We start from the raw sequence: 21,648 nt of genomic DNA, 5'->3' as shown, positions 1-21,648 counted from the left end.
CCGTTCCGTGGCCATTTTGCATTTACGGATTGCGGACCCTATAATTTCAATGGGTCTGCAAATCTGGAGATGCGGAACGGAACACTAAGGAAGCACTACGGAGTACTTTCGTAGTGCTTCCGTTCCTCCGGATTGCGAACCCATTCAAGTGAATGGGTCCACATCCGTAATGCGGGGAGCACATGGCCGGAGCCCGCATATGGTGGACCCACTGTTTGTGGGCCGCAATATGCCCATGGCCGGGCAATGTCCGTGTGCATGAAGGCCTAATGCTGTGCAATCCTGTCAGAGGAGAGGAGACCAGACCAGGACCTCTCACTGACACACCCTTTGTTGAGTTCCTCACATTTAACTCGCTTGGGTGTCTGGCCTTAGGGGATATGAACATCTTAGAGGGGAGCAATTTTGGTTTTGTGATCACACAACCAAAACAGCTCTGTGGAGTATGTATTAGGCCTCATTCATACTTCAGTGAATCAAGGACGTTTGCCGTCCGTGTTCTCCGCGAACAGCGTACGTACCCATTGATTTTAATGCATCTCTGATGCAGACCAAACACAGCCCATGAAGTGTATGGGTCCGTGAAAAAAAAACACAGACAACATGGATAGCATCTGTGTTCCTACAGACCATTAGTGGGAGATGCTCTGGAAATTAATTTTCAGCCTAGAAGATGCCGTGCAAAATGGATGACACACGTACCAAACACAAATCCTTCACGGACATCTTCACAGATGGATTTTCCATGGACGTCAAATGGACACGGAAATGTGAACGAGGTCTCATGGTGCATTCTATCTACATGGATTAGAAAGGTTGTCAGACCAGTAAAATATTTTAAAAAAATAAAAAATCCTTGGACACTCCCCAGGTTCCTCATTCTTGATACCTCTCAACACACAGAAAAACTCTGCTCCTCCAATCACTGGCCACAGCAATGATCCACATCAGCTAGCGACTCGCTGAGCAGTCACATCCTGGGTGTTGAGAGGAACCAAGATGTAGAGATTAGCTGGAAATCATCAGCCAAGGAGCAGCAGGGAATCTGAGAGGCAAGGAAAACTTTTTTAGGTCAGCTTTCAAATACATTTTACAGGCCGGACAACCCATTCAAGGCCACGACCTACTGACTGTCTCCACTGACTGGTTATTGCTACAAATTCTACACACGCAAAAGCTCCTTCAGAAATTGAGTGTATCCTGTGACAAATTAAAAATGAACCAAGCCCGTCAATTAAACCCATGTGAGGAAAGTTAGTTGTGAATTCCTTTTAGTCTGTCTGAGGCACATTCAGACATTCAAAGATGAGCTCACCACTCATTCTCAGAAATGCAGGAACTTCTCCTCGACGCTTCCTGTAAAACTGATAGTAGAAGTCATTTGTCAATGAATGATTTAAGGCAGATGATGGAAGCCTGTATAATTCATGTCCTATTACTATGTAGTCTCCAGCGCTACTCATAGCATATGCTTTTATAAAAATTATTTCCTCTCTTAGAAGTGCTTTTGGATGTTAAAGGCACTTGGACAATGTTCCACATTGCTTACAGCATTTTCACCACCAGCAATGGTGGGCCGGAACAGAACAGTCCTTATAAATGTAACAGAAAATGTTTAAATGATAAGAAAACACTTCCCAAGAGAAAAAAAACTCCTGGGAAGCATGCTTGGAAAAATTCAGGAGATGCCTTCCTGATGCATGGCAAATTAAATATTCTCCAATATCCAGTCATCGTTAGAAAGACGAGGTACTGAGAGAGTGAGGTTTCCTTCAGAGTCTTCCCTGGCACCTTTATGGAGGGCACCAGCTTCTTGATAATACTCGTCCTCTTCATCAAAAAATCCATTTTCCATGGCGTACGTGCATTCTGCACTGGAGGCAGCCTGGCAAGCACCTTTATATTCCTGGATGGATTCATAGAGTGAATACAACTGACAGAGGAGAGACATGTCAAGCTGTCTTAGCCCAACCTGAGAAGACACAATGCAGCAGAAAACATGTATTAGATATGGGGCACACACAAAATCTCACTTCTATCACATCACAGAGGTTTTTTTTTTCCTTTTAATATAGTAAAGTTGGCCATGCACAAGATAAATCCAAGGTAGTAGGTAACTGCAAATATATCTTACACATTGGAGATGATTTAGCAAAACTGGTGCAAAGGAGAATCGGCTTAGGTGCCCAGCCCATAGCAAACAGACTCCACCTTTCATTTTTCAGCGTTCCTTTGGAAAATAAAAAGGTGAAATTCAAAGCTGGTTTTCCCTTGCACCAATTTTGATAAATCTCCCTCAATGTGCCAAAAATAGGTCTAAAAACTGGCACAATTTGGCACATCTGGGGTTTCTACCCTTCTTGCCGACAAGAGAGGCTTTACAGGAAAGGGGCAGTGTGTAAGAATGCCATTCTGCACTAAAATTGCACAATTCTGGTGTAAAAATCTGTCTGAAAGTAAGCCACTCAATAGTTGACAGAGTCAGAGAAAAGTGTCTATCCCTGCACCACTGCAATAAATCTGGTGCAGTTCTATCGGCACCCGCACTGCCTATAAATCAGGCACCCGAAATTTACACCATCTATAAGATTAACAAATCTGGGCCACTGTACTGGATTTTAATTGGTAGGTAGTCACTCGTAACCTAAAGTTTATGGTATAATTATTGACCAACAAATGAGAAGAACCTATGAAATCAAAAAGGAGTCCAAGCTCAGATTCCCTACTACAACGCTCCAAAATTGCAGAAATTGTATCATTTATCGGTCTATGCTATCAGCAGCCACCCTTGGGGGGGGGGGGGGGGGGGGGCTTCTGTATCCTGTTTTGTTCAATCCATTTTATAAACCGTATTTAATTAGCTACTAAGCTAAAACAATTCTGTCTGCCTACTGCCACCACCAGTAGCTTTTGAGACTTTTTAAAACTTCTCAGTTGATAAATCACTTTCAAAACTGGAGTGGAGTGGAGGGGAGTGGAGTAAAAATGTCAAATTCTCTCCAAATGAGTGAGCAAATAAGCCCAAAAAGTATAAAAGTCCTATTTTGAAACTTTTTAAAGTTAGAATTCTGCAGTGTAGGGCTTGATAAATTCCCCCTAATGTCTGCAAGAGGGAAAAAGAATCATGGGAACTGTAGTCTTTCACACTGGTAATCACCTACAGTAAGCTCTTGAATCATCAAAACAAAGGTGCTGTACAAGACAATGAAAAATAAAAAATATTTCTGAGCTGGTGGCTTCATAGTTCACAGTACAGAGACTAGAATTTCCAGGTAGCAATATCTAGTAAGACAAACATATTTGGGCAATGAAGTATATACAGTAATAAAACATGTGCAAAATCATACTATTGGATTTTCCCTTAGCCAAAGGATGCTTCAGTATGACCATAAAGTCGATCGCACACATTAAACCCCTCAGATGCTGTGGTGAAGATAGGAGGAGGAGTCGGATGCAGTGTGCGACAGCCTGTCCTTTTAAATGACAAGAGGCTGCTGCATATTAGTTCTAATGGAGAGCCTGACTGTAGCAGAGCTCTATAGGAACATAGGGTATAATTTACTAACCAGAAATACACCTATATTAGGCGTATGTCTGGCACAGATTGCCACGCAAAGGTCCTTTGCTCTGCAATCTGCGACTTTTCCCCGCTCACACCAGGTCTAAAAAAGTAGGCGTGGGCGGTGAAGGGACAGGCCAGCCTCATTTACAGTTTTCTAAGCCTGGTTTAGGCTTAGAAAATGGTCTAAATGTAAGAAAGCTAGGAGGCTGTCTTTACATTTAGAAGCAGTGGTGGATCCGGTGAAGTTATGTAGAGGCCGTCTAAAACGTTGGTCTTAATAAATGACCCCCATAGTGTATTTCTGATAGACTCCAATGCTAATGCATTGGAGTCTACGAGAGAAGCAATCGGATGATTTCTTATTACAGTTCCCTTAACAGTGTTAGGCTACTTTCACACTTGCGCTTGATCGGATCCGTTCTGAACGGATCCGATCATATTAATGCAGACGGAGGCTCCGTTCAGTACGGATCCGTCTGCATTAATAACTTAGAAAAATTTCTAAGTGCGAAAGTAGCCTGAGCGGATCCGTTCAGACTTTCAATGTAAAGTCAATGGGGGACGGATCCGCTTGAAGATTGAGCCATATGGTGTCATCTTCAAGCGGATCCGTTCCCATTGACTTACATTGTAAGTCTGGACGGATCCTCACGCCTCCGCACGGCCAGGCGGACACCCGAACGCTGCAAGCAGCGTTCAGCTGTCCGCCTGGCCGTGCGGAGCGGAGGCTGAACGCCACCAGGATCCGCATCCATTCAGACTGCATCAGGGCTGGACGGAAGCGTTCTGCTCCGCTCGTGAGCCCCTTCAAACGGATCTCACGAGCGGACAGCAGAACGCTAGTGTGAAAGTAGCCTTAAATAGAAGAAGAAAAAAAAAAATGGAAATCCAACCCCCTTTCCCCCAAAATCAAAATACATAAATAAAAAAATAAAAAAAATGATGGGCATTGCTGCGTATAAAAACACCCATACTATTAAAATATAAAAATCTCTCTCTCATACTGCAAACACGCAAAAAAAGGGCAAAAAACGCCTTTTTTTTGTCACCATCTCCCACATAGAAAAAAAAATGTAATCAAAAAGTTATATGCACCCCAAAATGTTATCAATAAAAAGTACAGATTGCCCTACAAAAAAAAAAAAGAGTCCCACACAGCTTCGTACACAAAAATAAAAAAGTTATGGGGGTTAGAATATGGCGATGCAAAACAAAACATATTACCCGTATTTTTCGCCCTATAAGACGCACTTTTTCCCCCCAAAAGTGGGGGGAAAATAGCAGTGCGTCTTATGGGGCGAATGCTGCATTTTGCCCAATTTTTAATGATACGCCGCGCGGCGGGTGTATCAGCTGAGAGCGAGGAGGGGCCGGCATCTGCTTTTATGATGACATTGGGGCCCGTGCAGTGACTGTATTCTACTACACGGGCCCCGCTCACTGTATATATTCGTATCTGTAATTGTAGGCAGGGTGGATAAAAAAAATCAATGATTTAAAAAAATATATTACCATCCAAAGGTTATTCAATCATGAAATAAAGATTAGTTTTTATATTATGTAGAGTAAGGCTGTATATGTTAATTTTTTGGGTAAATAAATTCTATTAATCCATTCACAATGTCATGCTCTTCCGGAGGTTTTTTGTTAGATTATTGGGCAGTTTCTCTGCCTACAAAATATTATCACAGATGCTTGGTTTACTTTTGCAGTTCTCAAAACTGAATTTGACTCAGCAGAGATCACATGCCTCTTCTTCACAGCAAAAATGTTATAACATGAACAGAGTTGAGAAAAAGACCTTAATCCTAACTTCTACAAACCTATGAATACAGAATCAACCTAATCAAACTAATATGAAAAATTGTTATTCTAAAAATCTTCATCTACTTGCATATTATAAGTTATACCAGCAAGAATTAGTCTTTATGTAGAAAACTATGATTTAAATCAAGCCTTACTGACTAGTGATTTAAATCAGTTTCATTTAAATCAAATCCACCCCGATTGTAGGCATTGGTAATGTATACAAATTATGGGCATCAGCGCCTGTATTACGGTACTTACAAGTGCTCGGTAGCAGAGAGGAGGCAGGCCGGGCGCTGGCAGCGTGAGTCACTACGTCACACGCCTGCGCTGCCCACTTTATGAATGAAGCAGGCGGCGTGGGCGCATGACGTAGTGACTCACGCTGCCAGCGCCCGTCCTCCCTCCTCTCTGCTACAGAGCACTTGTAAGTACCGTAATACAGTCGCTGATACCCAGAATTTGTATACATTAACAATGCCTACAATTACAGATACGATTATATACAGTGAGCGGGGCCCGTGTAGTAGAATACAGTCACTGCACGGGCCCCGCTGTCATTATAAAACCAGATGCGACACCCACCCCCTGTATTGGGGGTCACTCACACTACAGGGACACTGTTATGGAGGGGATCTGTGGATGACACATAGCATAAGATGCTATATATATGTCACTCACAGATCCCCCCCATAACCGTCTCACCCACAGACCCCCCCCCATAACAGTGTCACCCACAGACCCCCCCCCATAACAGTGTCACCCACAGACCACCATTGGTTCAAAACCCACCAAAAGCACACCTTTTGGTTCAAAATATTATCTCTTATTTTCTGCCTCAAAAACCTAGGTGCGTCTTATGGTCAGGTGAGTCTTATAGGGCGAAAAATACGGTACTTACCGGTAATTTCCTTTTCATGAATCCTCCATGACAGCATACCATGAGAGATGACCCGCCTCCATCCAGGTAGGGACAGGAAGAATAAATTTGACCCTCCTTCGGCTCCTCCTCAGTGTCTATATATATATATATATATATATATATATATATATATATTTATATTATATACACACACACTTATTTTGGAGGGGGGGGGGCTTGAGGAACCCCATACCGTCATGGAGGATTCATGAAAAAAAAAACCAGTAAGCAATATGGTTTTTCCCTTTCATCCTCCATGACGGAATACCAGGAGATATAACAGATTAATTCTTATTTAGGGAGGGACTATCGCCTGCAAAACCTTTCTACCAAAAAAAAGCTCCCGACTTGCCCTAGTATCCACCTTGTAATGTTTGGTAAACGTATGAGGGCTTGACCATGTTGCTGCCCTACAGATTTGCTCTATGGATGCGTTTGCTTTGTCAGCCCAGGATGTTGAGACAGATCTCGTAGAGTGGGCCGTCAAGAGTCTTTGGCCAGAGGAATCAATACAGTCAAGACTCTCTAAGGCCTCATGCACATGACCGTGCCGTTTTTTGCGGTCCGCAAACCGCGGATCAGAAGGAGCCAGTGTTGCCTTCCGCAATTTGCGGAACGGAATGGGCGCCGGCAATATAAATGCCTATTCTTGTCCGCAAAGCGCGGACAAGAATAGGACATGTTATATTTTTTTAGCGGGGCCGCGGAACGGAGCCACGGATGCGGACAGCACACGGAGTGCTGTCCGCATCTTTTGCGGCCCCATTGAAATGAATGGGTCCGCATCCGAGCCGCCAAGACGGCAGCTCGGATGTGGACCCAAACAATGGTCGTGTGCATGAGGCCTAACTCTGAGTCTTGCTCTGAATCTGAAGACGAGGAATTAGAGCAAACCATTTTAGATTCCTTACGCTTTGAGGTAGTGGGACCAGGGATGGCTATAGGATTTTCAGATAGGGCAGAACACATCTTCTCTCTGATTACATCCCAAGTCTTTAACCATATTGGCAGTACATTTTTTGCAGAGTTCCTTATTACATGTATCTGGTGATATTACTGAACACATCACACACTTCCTATTTGTAGGACTAGATTTAGTTCTCTGAGCACCATCCTTATCACTCTGCATGCACACAGGGAGGGAGGGTGACAGAGATAACAAGGGGGTTAGCATAAGTAAAAATATACAGCATCCCCCCAAGTGGAAATAACTTACAACAGTAGGCCCCAAAGATGTCTCCATCTGGATTGTTCCCAGTTCAGACTAGGGTTGAGCGGTATACCGGTGGCAACGATATACCGCGGTATTAAAGAACAGTGATATGGCGATATCGCTGTTTTCTAATTACCGCAGTATTTTGTGACGTCATAGGAGCGGTCATGTGAGCTGACCGCTTCTAAATCTGCGTCCGCCCGCCCCTGCACACCGCTGAGAAGTACAACACATTACTTCCCTTTCCGCCACTCGCTCCTGGCTCCTTCTTGCTCCGCCTCCCATATTCAAGTCTCCAGACTCCACCCACAATCTGACATGACCGCCCGTGAGTCCGTGACCCACCCGGGCCGGTTCTATTGTATGTGGCGAACTCTGTGTGAGTAGGGTGTCTCTGGAGAGACTTTTCCTGCGGCTGCCTCGCTCGTGTGCTCCGATGACAAAATTAGAAACCTATTCCTTCCCGCTGCGGCCCGTCCCCGGCTCTCCCTCCCCTTGCTCCCATATTCAAATCTCCGCCCACCGACATCTGATGTCAGAATCGGAGCACACGAGGCAGCCGCGGGAAAAGTCTCTCAAGACTCCCTCCGCACAAGAGTTTGCCACTTCGCCCGACTCCTGGACTGCGAGGAGTGTCCAGGCAGAGGAACAGGAGTGAGTGAGAGACCGACCCTAAAAAGCATAGAATAGTGTCATAAATAAAGGTGGTATGTCAGACTGTCTATTTCTTCTGTGGCCCTGTCCTGGTCCTTCCTTTCCTGCCTGCAAGCTGCAGTTAGTGTCAGCACATTGATCTATAATAGCAGGCATTAGGGAATAATGGGTCACATGAGTCCCCCAAACATGAGCAACAAGAAGACATTACTGTGGCCACAAGACTTTATTATAACGTCTCCTTGTGGCGGCCCCCATACAGTACAACGTCTCCTTGTGGCGGCCCCCATACAGTACAACGTCTCCTTGTGGCGGCCCCCATACAGTACAACGTCTCCTTGTGGCGGCCCCCATACAGTATAACGTCTCCTTGTGATTTTTCTCTTTTAAACGGGTATTTATCGCGATATATATCGTTATCGCGATAAATTTCTTAATATTGTTATCGTCTGAACATTTTTGATATAGCCCAACCCTAGTTCAGACATACTGTCCGCCCTCTGAACCTCTGTCCCCTTTAAATTACCTGCAGACCTCAGATTAAAGGGCTATTTCCTGCTTGATCCGCATGCCAAATTAAGCTCTGCCCCCTCTACGTGCGTCACACATGCAGGAAGTTCTTGCTGGAACGCATCCAACTTCCTGTGAAGTCATCGCAAGCGCCGAAAGTATCAAGTTGCGATGAGGAGCGCTCATAAGATTGAAGGAACTCACTGAGTGTCCAATTAGCACATGGACCTCCACGCCTGGCACGCAGAACGCGAGGTAAGGAGCAGGGTCCCCTATTAACAGACTCACCAGCACCTCAGAAACTCAAATAGGGAACGGGTGCTGCCTGCTTCCCTCATGTGGTTAAGGCTCCATTCACACGTCCGCAAAATGTGTCCGCATCCGTTCCGCAATTTTGCGGAACGAGTGCGGACCCATTCATTCTCTATGGGGACGGAAAGGATGCGGACAGCACACAGTGTGCTGTCTGCAGCCGCAATTGCGGAGCGCGGCCCCGATTCTGGGTCCGCAAAAAGATAGAGCATGTCCTATTCTTGTCCGCAGCTTGCGGACAAGAATAGGCATTTCTATGGGGGTGACGGGCTGGTGTGTTGCGGACCCGCAATTTGCGGGTCCGCAACACACCACGGACGTGTGAATGCAGCCTAAGGCATAGAAGAAATAAATCCAGCCGCCTCTGCCTGCCTTCACAGATGCGGACCCATAGCAACTGCCATGAGGAATAACCAATCTCCCACCTGGAGGGGGGGGGGGGGGAAAAGAAGAAAAAAAAAAAAAAGAGAAACCACGATGTAGGCGCCAACCCACTAATGTGTACAGTGTTTACAAATGTGAGGACAGGTGGGGACCGACAATGGTGATATAGATATATATATATATATATATATATATATTATATATAGAACAAAGAAATCGGACTGCACTCCAGTTGTGTCTTCAGTGAAAAAAAGGTTTATTCACCCATAGGTGGCACAAGCGACGTTTCGGCTCGCATATGAGCCTTTCTCAGCTTGAGAAATGAGCCTTTCTCAAGCTGAGAAAGGCTCATATGCGAGCCGAAACGTCGCTTGTGCCACCTATGGGTGAATAAACCTTTTTTTCACTGAAGACACAACTGGAGTGCAGTCCGATTTCTTTGTTCCGTATTAGTGGGTAAGCACTAGTTACCATACTCGGGCAGTGCACCCTTTCTACTTGTTTTTTGGCTTCGTGGTGCTGCTGGTAATTTTTTTCTATATATATAGCTCTCTCAACGATTGTATATAAAAAAAAAAAAAAAGAGATGTGTTACCACCTGAAATCCAGTATTAAAATCGCTATAATAAAAATTGTGAACCAAGGACTCACTTCACCAGGGAGGTGTTTTGTGGGATAAGCTCAAGACACCCACAAAAACGAACCTCCCTCGCCTGGATCGCTCGTAGTGTCTCAGGAAGAACAGCAGTTCCACATTTGGTACTTCTGGTGTAATCCTTTATTGATATCACAGGCTCAACGCGTTTCAGGGTATTATTTCATCCCCCTTTATCAGGAGCAGTCACAATAGTCCTTTTTTACTCTGATATCGCAAAAACGTATGTAGGAGTGCACTCCACATATACAGCCACGACCGGCAGCCTTCTCCTCCCTCACCCTCTCAACATTGTCCTTCCTTCCTCTGGTGCCCTGCTGTTATTCTCTGACCTCCCTGGCTTCTTTCCAGGAAGTTCCCTGACTAACACTCTCTCTTTTTTTCTTGAATTGTCTTCCTCTCCTCACTCCCACCTGGAGGGACAGGCAGACACTGAGGAGGAGCCGGAGGAGGGTCAAACTTATTCTTCCTGTCCCTACCTGGATGGAGGCGGGTCATCTCTCATGGTATGCCGTCATGGAGGATGGAAAAAAAAAAAAAAAAAAAAAACACCAACACCTTTTTGTTTTTATTTCTGTATTAAATTAAAATGAAAGAAAAACTATAAATATGTGGCATTGTTGTAATCTTACTAAACACACAGAATGAAAGGAACGGGTTAGTTTTACCGTCTAGGGAAAGCTGTAAATAAAAATAAAAAAGTTTTATCGGTTTTGTATCATTCCACCCTATTTGGAATTTTTTTTTCCCGCTTCCCACTACATTGTAAGCCATCATAAGGCTATATAAATGGGGGGGGAGGAGAGTTATGGGTTTCTAAAGGCTGGGAGTAAAATAAAATATACCCGGTCTTGAAGAGGTAAAAAAGAAATTCTGTTTATGACATCCACTAATGCTTTATGCAAAGCACCGACAGAAAAAAATAAATAAATCCATATTGATTTTTTGCCCATGGAACGGTTTTACCCTGGTATCCAGACAATTACATCAGTAATTCACATATTGACTTCTGGTTTGGTCTGCAATAAATGCTAAAGAAAAGATACAAGATCTAATCAATTGTGACAGATGACCATTTAGTAATGTCAAAAATATTCGGATGGAGATACATTTTTAATGTCCAATGGTAACTTCTATTGCTTAGCAATGTGCCTTCCAGTTCATGAAACCTATGGACATATACAGCTGTGTTCAGATTTGCATTGTGAACCTCCATTGTGTTTTCTACAAAAAGACTATCCTGACCAGGCACCGTGGGGCAGTTTAAAAGGGAGTTTGGTGCTGACCGACTCCCTCTGTGTTACCACATGAATTCAGACCATTTGAGGGCACTGTGTGCATCATAACATAACCCCTAGAAGTCTTCTGGTTGCTTAGTAACGGCTCAGGTGTGCATTGGGTGACAACAGCAGATCTCCATCAAGCTGCCATTGAGAGATTCTCCAGGCACCTGTCATCCAAGGCTGCACGTTTCCAGTTACATCAGACCCATGGCTGCCAACTGTCCCAAAATTGCCGGGACTCTCCCTGATTTTCAGACAGTCCAGGCAAAATTGCGCTGTCCTGGTCCGAAAATTGTGTGTTTCTGGGCGGGGCTTATATGCCCCAATTTTACCTGTCCCCCAACCTGCTTACACTGCTTTCTCACAAGGACACCGTCACATGACGTCCGGTCACTGAAGAAAAGGCTCATTTCTTGCTTTTTTTTTTTACTTCGGCATAGAGGTAATCAGGGTAAAATGTAATTGGGTAAAGTAGAATCATGAAGAGGGCTAATTAGGGAGTTTGGTGGAGGCGCCATTTCAGTAATATAATAATAAAGTAACTTAAAAAGGGGTCGTCTGAGTGAAACAAAAATTCCTTTAATGGCAGGAAAGGGTTTAGAAATAATAAAACAAGTTATAGGTTCAAACCGCTTTAGCTCCAGCACCGCTGCTCCAATTCTCCTGGCTAGGCTTTGGTTACGTGGCTTCCATGGTGGAGTTCCCATATAATCGTACGTGACCACTGCAAGCGATCACCACCATCAGTGGTCTTGTGCCAATGACTGGCTGCAGCGGTCACGCGTGTTGTATGGGACCTCATCACTGGAAAAAGGAAATTATGCCATGGCTGCAGTGGTGGTGTTCCCATACATCTCACATGATCACTGAGCACTCTCTGCCATCAGCGGTGTCGTGTCATATACTACTGAGGCTAGTGACTGGCTGCAGCGGTCACATGTGGTCTATGGGACCTCAACACTGCAGAAAGGAAATTATTCCATGGCTGCAGTAGCAGGGAGCATCAGAGTGGTGGCGCTGGAGTGGGTTTGAACCAGTAAGTATACCTTCTTTTATTATTTTAACAGCTTCCCAGCCGTTTAGCAAGTTTCACCTTAATTTGGACAACCCCTTTAAAGCCCAATGATGGGAGGGGAATTACCCATAAGTCCCTTGAAAAGAATAAAACCTACAAGTCCCAAAGCCTAATGACCCTTATGTGAAAGGCTCATAAAGCCCTGGCGTTCCAGATGACAGATTCCCATATGTGCACTGCCAGCTGGGTGAGGGGTGTACGGCATGACTGCACTACAGGAAGCCGGGCTTCAAAGTGTTACACTGAGCAGGGTGAGTGAGAATACAGGGACCAGCCACCCCCCTGTGACAGATTAGGGAATTGCACGATTACCACTATTCTAATAAATTCTTTACCAGAAGGGATCCATAACTGGATCCCTTCTGGTAAAGATATTACATGGAAGGGGGAGTTCACATCTCCGTGATTTTTCCATTCTTGTGAGAAGAACAGAAAAAAAAAAATATATAAATTTTACTAAAATATCAATAAACAGATCCTGTGCGTCAGTTATGCACATTTGGCATCTGCTTGAGCCATTTCTGCCTGAGATCTAGTTTTTTTAAAATGGGGAAAATTAAAAAAAATAAAAAATAAAAGTACTGCAGGATCCGTTCTCTCTCTTTATTTTTCTGTTGGATCATAAAAATGAAAAAAAAAAAAATCATGGTGATGCGAGCTCCCCCTAACTATATCAGGCCGCTTTTGCACAGGCGGTGCATTAGTTAGCGATTTCCATGAGTGATTGTGAGCCCAAAAAAAAAAAAAAGCACCAAAACTGAGGAAAAATAACTAACCCCTTAAAGGGTTATCCAATACTATAAACTGCTCCCCAATATGCTAGGGAGGCTCGTCCCCGTCTGCCATTGGCTGCTAACTGCCCCCCGCCACACACACACAATGTTTTCATCCGGCAGTGCGGGGACCAGGAGCGGCGCGGGGAGAGTAGATTCCCTGTGAGGGGCCCGACATATGGAGGAAGGGGGAGGGGGGTTATAGTATTGGATAACCCCTTTGATGACTAGCTAATTATTTTTTTCCATTTTTGTTGCTCCATGTTTATGCAGTTTCACAGTTCAGACAATAACCCGTCTGCAGGTCTTATGTGTTTGGGGTGGCAAATTCCAATTAACAATGTCACCGGTAACCACCCTTAAAACTTAGATAGATATTAAAAGTTAAGTTTTAAGGGTGGTTACCTGTGACATTGTTAGAAGTATAAAATTATTTCATACTTCTAATGTATTAGCATACTCCTGTAAGCCAATACACTATGTTCTGTACAGCACAGGCAGTGGCCCCATCAGCAGGATTACTGAACTAGGTCCCCGGGGCTGACAGCAGAGGGCTTACCCAGCCTCTGATCATGCCGCAGAGACAGACTGAAGCAATCAAAGGGTTAACTGCTGGATTTGGAGCTACCTCTGATAGAGCAAAAAGCTGCTGTTAGTTACAATCGGTTTGTAGAGGACGGGTGCTCACCGAAGTGCTCCTCTCCATCTTAAACAGCCACGACAAAAGACTGAGCGGTCAATAAGAAGGGGTTCTCCGGTAATAACATTTCCTATGTACGGGCAGCCTGCCCCACTAAGCTAAGGATTCACACTTACCTGCGTCCTGCCGTTCCGGTCCTCCGCACTGCCTCGGTGTCTTCATGATCCGGTCCCCGCAGTGGTCAGCATGGTCATGGTCACAGGCTTCAGCGGTGATGTGGCTACAAACAGCACATCCCCGCTGAAGTCAGTTACTGGTTGCAGCTGAGCATGCGACCATGACTATGCTGGGCCACAACATGGAGACACTGAAGGCAGGGCAGAGGACTGGAGCTACAGGGAGCAGGCAAGTATGAAACCTTAGCCCAGTGGGGCAAGTGGCTGGCACTTAGTAAAATCACCTGCCGAGGTGGGCCACCGCTGTGGCATCCGATTTCCTTTCCTGTCCAGGAACTGGAGAGCATCGGGAACCAGAGCAGAGACGGCATGGTAGCAGATCGGTTAGGAGAGTATGATGGTTTTTCATTTTTAACCCATCCTGGTCCTTTTTACAAAAATGTTCCCCACCCATACTAAATAGCAAACAGCTTGCATGCAGGCACGATAGATGGGCAGTTCTGCACATTGTCTCAACACAATACACTAAAAAGCTCAAAAAATTGACAATAGCAGGACATATCCTACTGAATGGTAAAACAATTAGGTCACGTATTCTACGGATATCCCATCGTTTTACTGAAAGTGGCTCACTTGACTCTCACAATGCATCTGTGCAGGAACTCGGGGAGAAAAAGTGCAAATCCTGTCAATGAAATGCACAGGATACAAGTGTGGACCCTTCACCGCCCTGTCACCCACCCATCATAACACTGTGCTGCAGACCTGTGCCACGTGGTCCTGGCAGAGATTTCACAGCGTGACACCAGGATATAAGCAGATTGTTAATCATGCTCTTAATTAACTATTGGGATTTTAATAAGCCTTTGCAATGGATGCGTCATTCTCATCTCCCAATTATCTGGGTGGCACTTGGCTATCTTGAGCCGTTAACGACCTGGCACATATGTTCCTCATAAGAGCCCGTGGATAAAAATAGCAGATCCTGTTTCTCAATCTTCTTACTCTACCTAAGTCTCTGGCACTGGGCTTGACAGCAGTCTGAACAATAGCTCTACCTTCACTTTACTGAAATGATTCATGTGTCTCGTGATCCGTAATACAAGGGACTCGGCCTTATAGGGTTTACTATTCCAGGCTAAGACCTTCATCCCACTAAATTACTTGGTAGACTAGTAACCGCTCAATCTGAGAAGCAAGAGACACAGGTTTATTGAGAGTAGCACAAAGAAACATTCTGTACTTCATGGGATGACACCGATGCAAAAATGCGGAAACGTGGAGATTATAGAGGATTATCCAGGAATTAATATTGATGACCTATATCAGATAGGTGGGAGTCCGCGATGAAGAGGAGCGCCGCAGCCTCTTCCTGGCCCCTGTGACGTCGCCGTACAAGGGTCACATGGCCTAGTTACAGCTCAGCCCCATTCAAGTCAATGAGGTTGAGCTGCAATACTAAGCACTGCCACTATACGACCAGAAACAGCTGATCGGCAGGAGTGCCGGGACTCAGGCCCCCGCCGATGACCTGTGGATAGGTCATCAATATTTCCTGGACAACCCCTTTAGGCCCCCTGAGCCAGAGTAGTAGCCTCAAAGGGCTGCTAATTTTTGGGCAAGCCAAGATTTGCGAAAAAATGTGGAACTTTTTGCCTGCCACGTTCGCCACCATGTGGAAGAAGCAAATTTAAGACTACTAAGGCTCCATTCACACATCCGCAGAATGGGCCCGCATCCGTTCCGCAAATTGTGGAACGGGTGCGGACCCATTCACTCTCTATGGGGTAGGAATGGATGTGGACAGCACACAGTGTGCTGTCCGCATCCGCATTTCCGGAGCGTGCCCCCGATCTTACGGTCCGCGGCTCCGGAAAACAATAGAACATGTCCTATTCTTGTCCACAATACACTACGGACGTGTGAATGGACCCTAACAGTAGTCTTCTGCTGTATGTCACATTGGAAATCTACTCCAGCTCCCAGCTGGTGTAAATTTTGGATTAGGGTGCACAGACCTGCCAGGAGGAGGCAAAGTTATTAAAGGGGCTGTCTCACTTCAGCTAATGGCATTTATAATGTAGATAAAAATTAATACAAGGCACTTACTAATGTATTGTTATTGTCCATATTGCTTCCTTTGCTGGCTGGATTCATTTTTCCATCACAATACACACTGCTCGTTTTCATGGTTATGACCACCCTGCAATCCAGCAGTGGTGGTCGTGCTTGAACACTATAGAAAGCAGTACCCGTCTATGTGAGCTCCCACGATCCTGACTACCCGAGAGGATGGCACTTTTTCCTATAGTGTGCAAGCACGGCCACTGCTGCTGGATTACAGGGTGGTGGTAACCATGGAAATGAGTAGTGTATAATGAATCAAGCCAGCAAAGGATGCAATATGGACACCCATAATACATTAGTAAGTGCCTTGTATTAACTTTGTCTAGATTATAAACTCCATTTGCTGAAGTGAGACAACCCCTTTAGGGGCCATGAGCTTCTTGGGCACATCTCATGCCACCACAAAATACATTAGAAAGGCTAGTCTTGATAAAGTCCTCTCATAGTCTCTGTAGTCCATCTTCCAGACATTTACAATCCAGTGAGGAGTCCCAGTAATCTTAGGGCGAGTTTGTCGACTAGGTAAAATAAAGCTTTCTGACATGAGTTGTGTAAAACTGCAGGAAACCTGCATCATTTTGTGCCAGTTTTGCAAAAATTGAGAGAAAAACATGTTCTGCCTACAACCTGTGAAATTATCTTCAGGCCAAGTTCATGAGCAGCAGATTTGTCGTAGAAATGTCTGCGACTAAAAAAAACCCAGTATGTGCTTGGATTTCAGCTCTTTAGGGCATCGGGCAGCCGCAGAAAGTTCTGCAACAAAACTGCCGCTTGGGAATACGCCCCTGAAGGGTGACCACGCCGAAATCCACAGCAGACCCAGAACTAATTGGGTGGATTTTGCTGCAGATTTCACCCACTGTGTTGCAAAGGTGAAATCCACAGCAGATATCTACAACATAAATTGAAATGCTGCGGGTTTAAAGAGGCTGTCCAGCTTTTACTACCGTAAGTGATGGCCTATCCTCCGACACCCCGCTGATCAGCTGTTTGGGTGTAGCTCCATCCTTACTGTCCCCAAAAGTTTGGATCGACGGTGGAGATGGGACATTCTTGTGGAGATTAGGGTCACTTCAGAGCAGAAATCTAATGAGATCACTAAGCACTTGCACTGAAACCATCTCATACATAATCAAGTGTGTAGGGCATTAACCCTAAATGCTTGGTTATTATCACAGAGGACATGTATCTGCCTGCATGTAGGCAGTAATGGGTTAACTCACCATTTCTTTCCTAAGTAAAGCCAGAGCTGCGTCTAAGTTTGGCGGCTTTGGGTGACCTTGAGAGCCGCCACTTGACCCTCCCCGGCTTAGGTCATCTTGAATGCGAGACTTCTGCGCGTAGACTCTCTCCAGGTCTCGCCAGCCTGACCCTCCACTTGAGTTTAGCAGACCACTAAGGCTCTTTGGCAGAGGAGGCAATCCCTCCATGCAAGGGGTCAACGGAGCAACAGCTGTGTGGGACCCACTCATCACTCTGACGACCGCAGGAACAGAGCCAAATCTTCCTCCTAAAGAATCAGACATTGGAAAAATATTAGATGCATTGAAGGTACATCATGGTCACAAGGTAATATAGATGTGAAAAGAGCAGAAGAAAGCTGTAGTACTGCACAGCCATGTAATAACTGGGAAGATTATAGGGATGGTCGCCACCACTGACACTCAGGATGAATGAGCTTGTGCAGCTGGTCACGATGGGCATCTAGAGATTTAGCATGACTGAGAAGACACAAGCCAGCATTATAGACAGAAACCCAAGGAGAGCTTAATCTACCATGTTAGCGCTAGGGTGAAACTAGCCTAAAATCTTCTAGCAAAGGAACAGTCTGCCGGAGTTTATGGTATCTGGCCAGGCCCATTGACTAGAATGGGACCTGGCTGGGATCTGGCCTGTTTCCGGAATTAGTGCTGGGATTTGGCAGGACAAAAAACAGTGCTTGCAGTGGTCCTTGTCGGGCTGAATGCCGGATTATGGTCAATGGGCTCCAGTGGGGAAAGGTAGTGTCGGGCTATGCTGGAGGCGATAAACTCTGGTAGACTGTTTCTCTGCTGGAGGATTTTAGCGTTAGGGTGAAATTAGACTGATTTTTTTCATAGTTGTTGGGCACAGTCCTTGTGGTGCCTCATTCCAAACAGATCCTTATCTCATGGACAGTACCACTGGCAGCTGCTTCTCTCTCGGGTGGGCTAAAGATCAGACGGCTGGATTTCAGCATGCCCGATCCTTTTTTTTGTCTTGAGTACATAAGCCGCTGCTAGAGGTGTATCACAGCAGGAGCTTACTCTCCTCTACTCAACCTCAACACAAGTGTCAGATCGCTGCTGTCTGACTGACAGGCATCTCGTGGTTGTGCGGTGTCAGGATAGGTCGTCAATATCATATAGGTGGGTGTCCGACTCCCGGACGATTAGCTGCTTGAAGAGGACTATCTTTAATGTTTACCTGCCGAGGTGCAGGGCAACTACACCTGTCCCATTCGCCAGCACGCAGGTACACACTGAAGGGCACAACCAGCTGATCGGTGGGCGTTCTGGGAGTCAGACCCCTGCCTGCCCTGAGGATAGGTCAGAAGTATCCTAACGCTTCACAGCCCCTTTCGCCTAGGGATTGTTTGAGGATAGCTATTTTATGCTCACATGGGGCAGGCACATTGCAGATTTTCCATCTGGATCTAGCAGTGCGTTCCGGTGGCGGCAAATCTTATCCGTCCCAGAACCCGTGGTGCGGACTCTAAATCTGCAGCATGTCAAATTAGGGTGCGAATTATAAGAGCGGATGTCGCCCTTTACAATGCATCGGGTGAAATCCACGGACTTCACTGTCTGTCTGGACGGACCAGAGACGCTTGGTGCTGGATCACTCCCAACGTTGTACCTCCAGAGGACATTGCTGTAGACTATATATCTCGTGGTCACGCTCACGCACAGACAGCACGGTACAACGTATGCATTCCAGGAAGGCAGACGGGTGCCATATGCTGTTTAGGCTCCTTGCTTCATGAAGTATGTTGTTCTTGGAGGTAGCTCAATTTCCTAATAATAGCTGTGTCTTTGGGCAGCGTTAACGGAGCAAGAGTCTGCCCCCCTCCCTATTCCACATACATGTTATTACAGGGGGAGAGGGAGATAAGCAGCCGCCGCCAGACACCAAATCTAAACTGCTTCTCATTTCCCCTCTGTAGGGGGTAACGGCCGTCATCTACCAGTCTCTGGCCCTCCGTCCCTGTGTAAAATGACATGCAGCACATTTCTGAAGGGCTCAGCTGACCACTGACGTCATCACCAATGTCACCGACGGCTCAGAGCCCTGAGTGCAATAAAAATACATTATTGCTCTGCTGGATTTGTTTTAGACTGGCAGCTCAGGAGGGGGTGTCCTTTCTGCTGCAGCGGAAGGATGGAACAGGGCACGTGCTTCCATCTCAGTAAGCAGGACAGAAAAATTTGAAAAAGAGCAAACAGCAGGTGGCGCTATACAGATGGATATCAGTGAATACATGTTTCATTGCATGCAATTACAAAAGTAGACCCCTTTAAGAGGCCCGTCACAAAGGTCAGCATCACTACAGCTCCCAAGGTGGATGATCAGCCATGTTCCTCCCAGTGTCGGACTGGGGTTCCTTGGGCCCACCAGCGGAAATTATTCTCCGGCCTGACCCCTGTATCACTAATAAAGTCTAACAGGGTTTGGATAAAAGAAATAGACCGTGGATCAGCAACGTTTAGCACTCTAGCTGCTGTGAAACTACAACTCCCAGCATGCACACTTCTGTGAACGTAGGATTCTGAGAGTTGTAGTTTCTGTTGCCGATTCCTGTTCCTAGTAACAAGTAATTGGCCCCAAATGGATTTCTTTGTCCTAGACCTTTAGGGGCCACCATGATATCAGAGCATGGGACCACCGGAGGATGCTGCGGTAGGTCAGTCCGACCCCCATTGCACCTCACATCAGGCTGGATTTGTGCCATCTCCTGCCCCGCCCTGCAGGCTGTATACATAATAACCCTACTGCTGGTCCTTCCACTGACAGGGATTTCCATGCAGCTCAATAGGTGCATTCAAGGAGAAGCGGCGCCTTCTGTTCCCCGGATACTCCACAGCATGAATAATAGATGCAGCGTCTGTCTGAGCTCGCTGCCGTCCTCCTGCCTGTGACATCCCGGCGTACTGAAGAATCCTTCCCAATGTACGGGCATGAATAGCAACTCCCCAAAAAAACGGAGATCCAGACAAGAGGCAAGCGTACTGCGCCTTTAAGGACGCTGCTCGTTTTACGGAATCAGAGTCACGCAAGGTTAATATAAGAGCAGTAACCTCCAGGGTGGGGATAAGGGAACGTCTGGGGAATATCACTAGTTTTAAGGACACATCCAGGAGAGCCATGGGCGCCGCCGTCAGATTAATTATTACCGGAAGGGTCATTCTTAATGGGCACATTGCTATAAAGGGCGCGACCTCATCGCTGGTGGGTACTATACCAGAGCGGGCAGCACCAACATGAAGAACGTGTCAGTGATTACTGCCGCCTCATACTGTGAAGCCCCCAGAATCTATTACATGGGACCCTCTGGATTTAAAAACGGCGCCCCCTACATTTTAGTCCTGAAATGACCCCCAATAGTCCCGCTAGCTCATCTATTTGGGAATCTGGCGCCATCCATAGCGATGCCCGCCTAGTCAGATGCGGTGAGGTTTCACGTATGGCGACATCATGTGATGTCATCAGGTAAAATATAAAGTTTTTTTTTTTTCCTTTTGTTTATACAACCCCTTTAATTTTCTGTAAAGACTACCACCCCCAACATTTCCCAGGTCTGTCCGCCGCCCCAGTGATCCTGGTACTATTCCCATACAATTAGTATTAGTGGCTGTCCCTATGGGTCACCTCCATCTATGGTCAGCAGCGGTCTGTGGAGCTGCTGCCAGTCCCAGCAGTGGGACCCGGAGGACTGGGCTGCCCCACACAATGGGCGGCGGGCGGGCGGCACCTAGCACTCACAGCTCCTCTCGGACACGGCGGCGGCGTCAGGTCCTCGGGCTGTCCGCTGTCATCCCCTGCCCCGGGCTCGTCTCCTCACCGTCCCCCCGTCCGGTGTGTGGAGGACAGAGCTGCTGCTGATGTGTGAGGTGGGGGAGGGCGGCGGTGTGTCTCCTCAGCTGTGGTGGGAGGGGGTTTAGCTGTTGGTGCAGGGAGGAGGAGGGGAGGGAACACCCAGCGGCAGCCTGCCAGGCCCCGGTCTACACAGCGCAGCCCCCATACACTTACCATGAGGCTGGGGGGACTAGCGGCGGCACCTCAGGAGTAGGAACCTAGCCACGCCCCTCGTGTATGGACCACGCCCACAGCACATGCCTATCATCTCTATGTGTATCTATAGTGCCATAGTCATCGCATAGTACTTCAATACAGTGCCCACATAATGCCAGTGACCAAGCTTTAATACCAGAAGTGTAACTAGTAGCTCTGGGGTCTAATGAGAAATCATTAATAGGACCCCCCCCACCTATCATACTTTATTTACTACTGGTCCTCATACCCTTAGGGGTCTCCTCT

At 46.3% G+C, this 21,648-nt stretch overlaps 1 protein-coding gene across 1 annotated transcript; it reads right to left on the bottom strand.

Annotated features, from left to right (window-relative positions):
• Positions 1-521: 521 nt before the first annotated feature.
• On the bottom strand, positions 522-21,347 carry FAM89A (family with sequence similarity 89 member A). The gene is made up of 3 exons (XM_040429534.1): positions 21,094-21,347; positions 17,316-17,602; positions 522-1,972 (listed from the first exon to the last, which is right to left on the bottom strand). Exons 2-3 carry the CDS (start codon positions 17,562-17,564, stop codon positions 1,709-1,711), a joined length of 513 nt encoding a protein of 170 aa, XP_040285468.1. The 5' UTR covers positions 17,565-17,602; positions 21,094-21,347; the 3' UTR covers positions 522-1,708.
• Between the last annotated feature and the right edge of the window lie 301 nt (positions 21,348-21,648).

Source organism: Bufo bufo, chromosome 4 (assembly GCF_905171765.1).
Source record: "Bufo bufo chromosome 4, aBufBuf1.1, whole genome shotgun sequence".
Classification (NCBI taxonomy): Eukaryota; Metazoa; Chordata; class Amphibia; order Anura; family Bufonidae; genus Bufo; species Bufo bufo.
Note: the sequence above shows the minus strand (reverse complement) of the source record. Positions and strands in the feature narration are given on the sequence as shown.

Excerpts from the sequence above, each read along its gene's own strand:
- FAM89A (XM_040429534.1), bottom strand. The coding sequence starts at position 17,564 with ATGAGTGGGTCCCACACAGCTGTTGCTCCGTTGACCCCTTGCATGGAG. Across the intron at positions 1,973-17,315 it reads CTTTACTTAGGAAAGAAATG|GTTGGGCTAAGACAGCTTGA; the intron begins GTGAGTTAACCC and ends GTGTCTTCTCAG.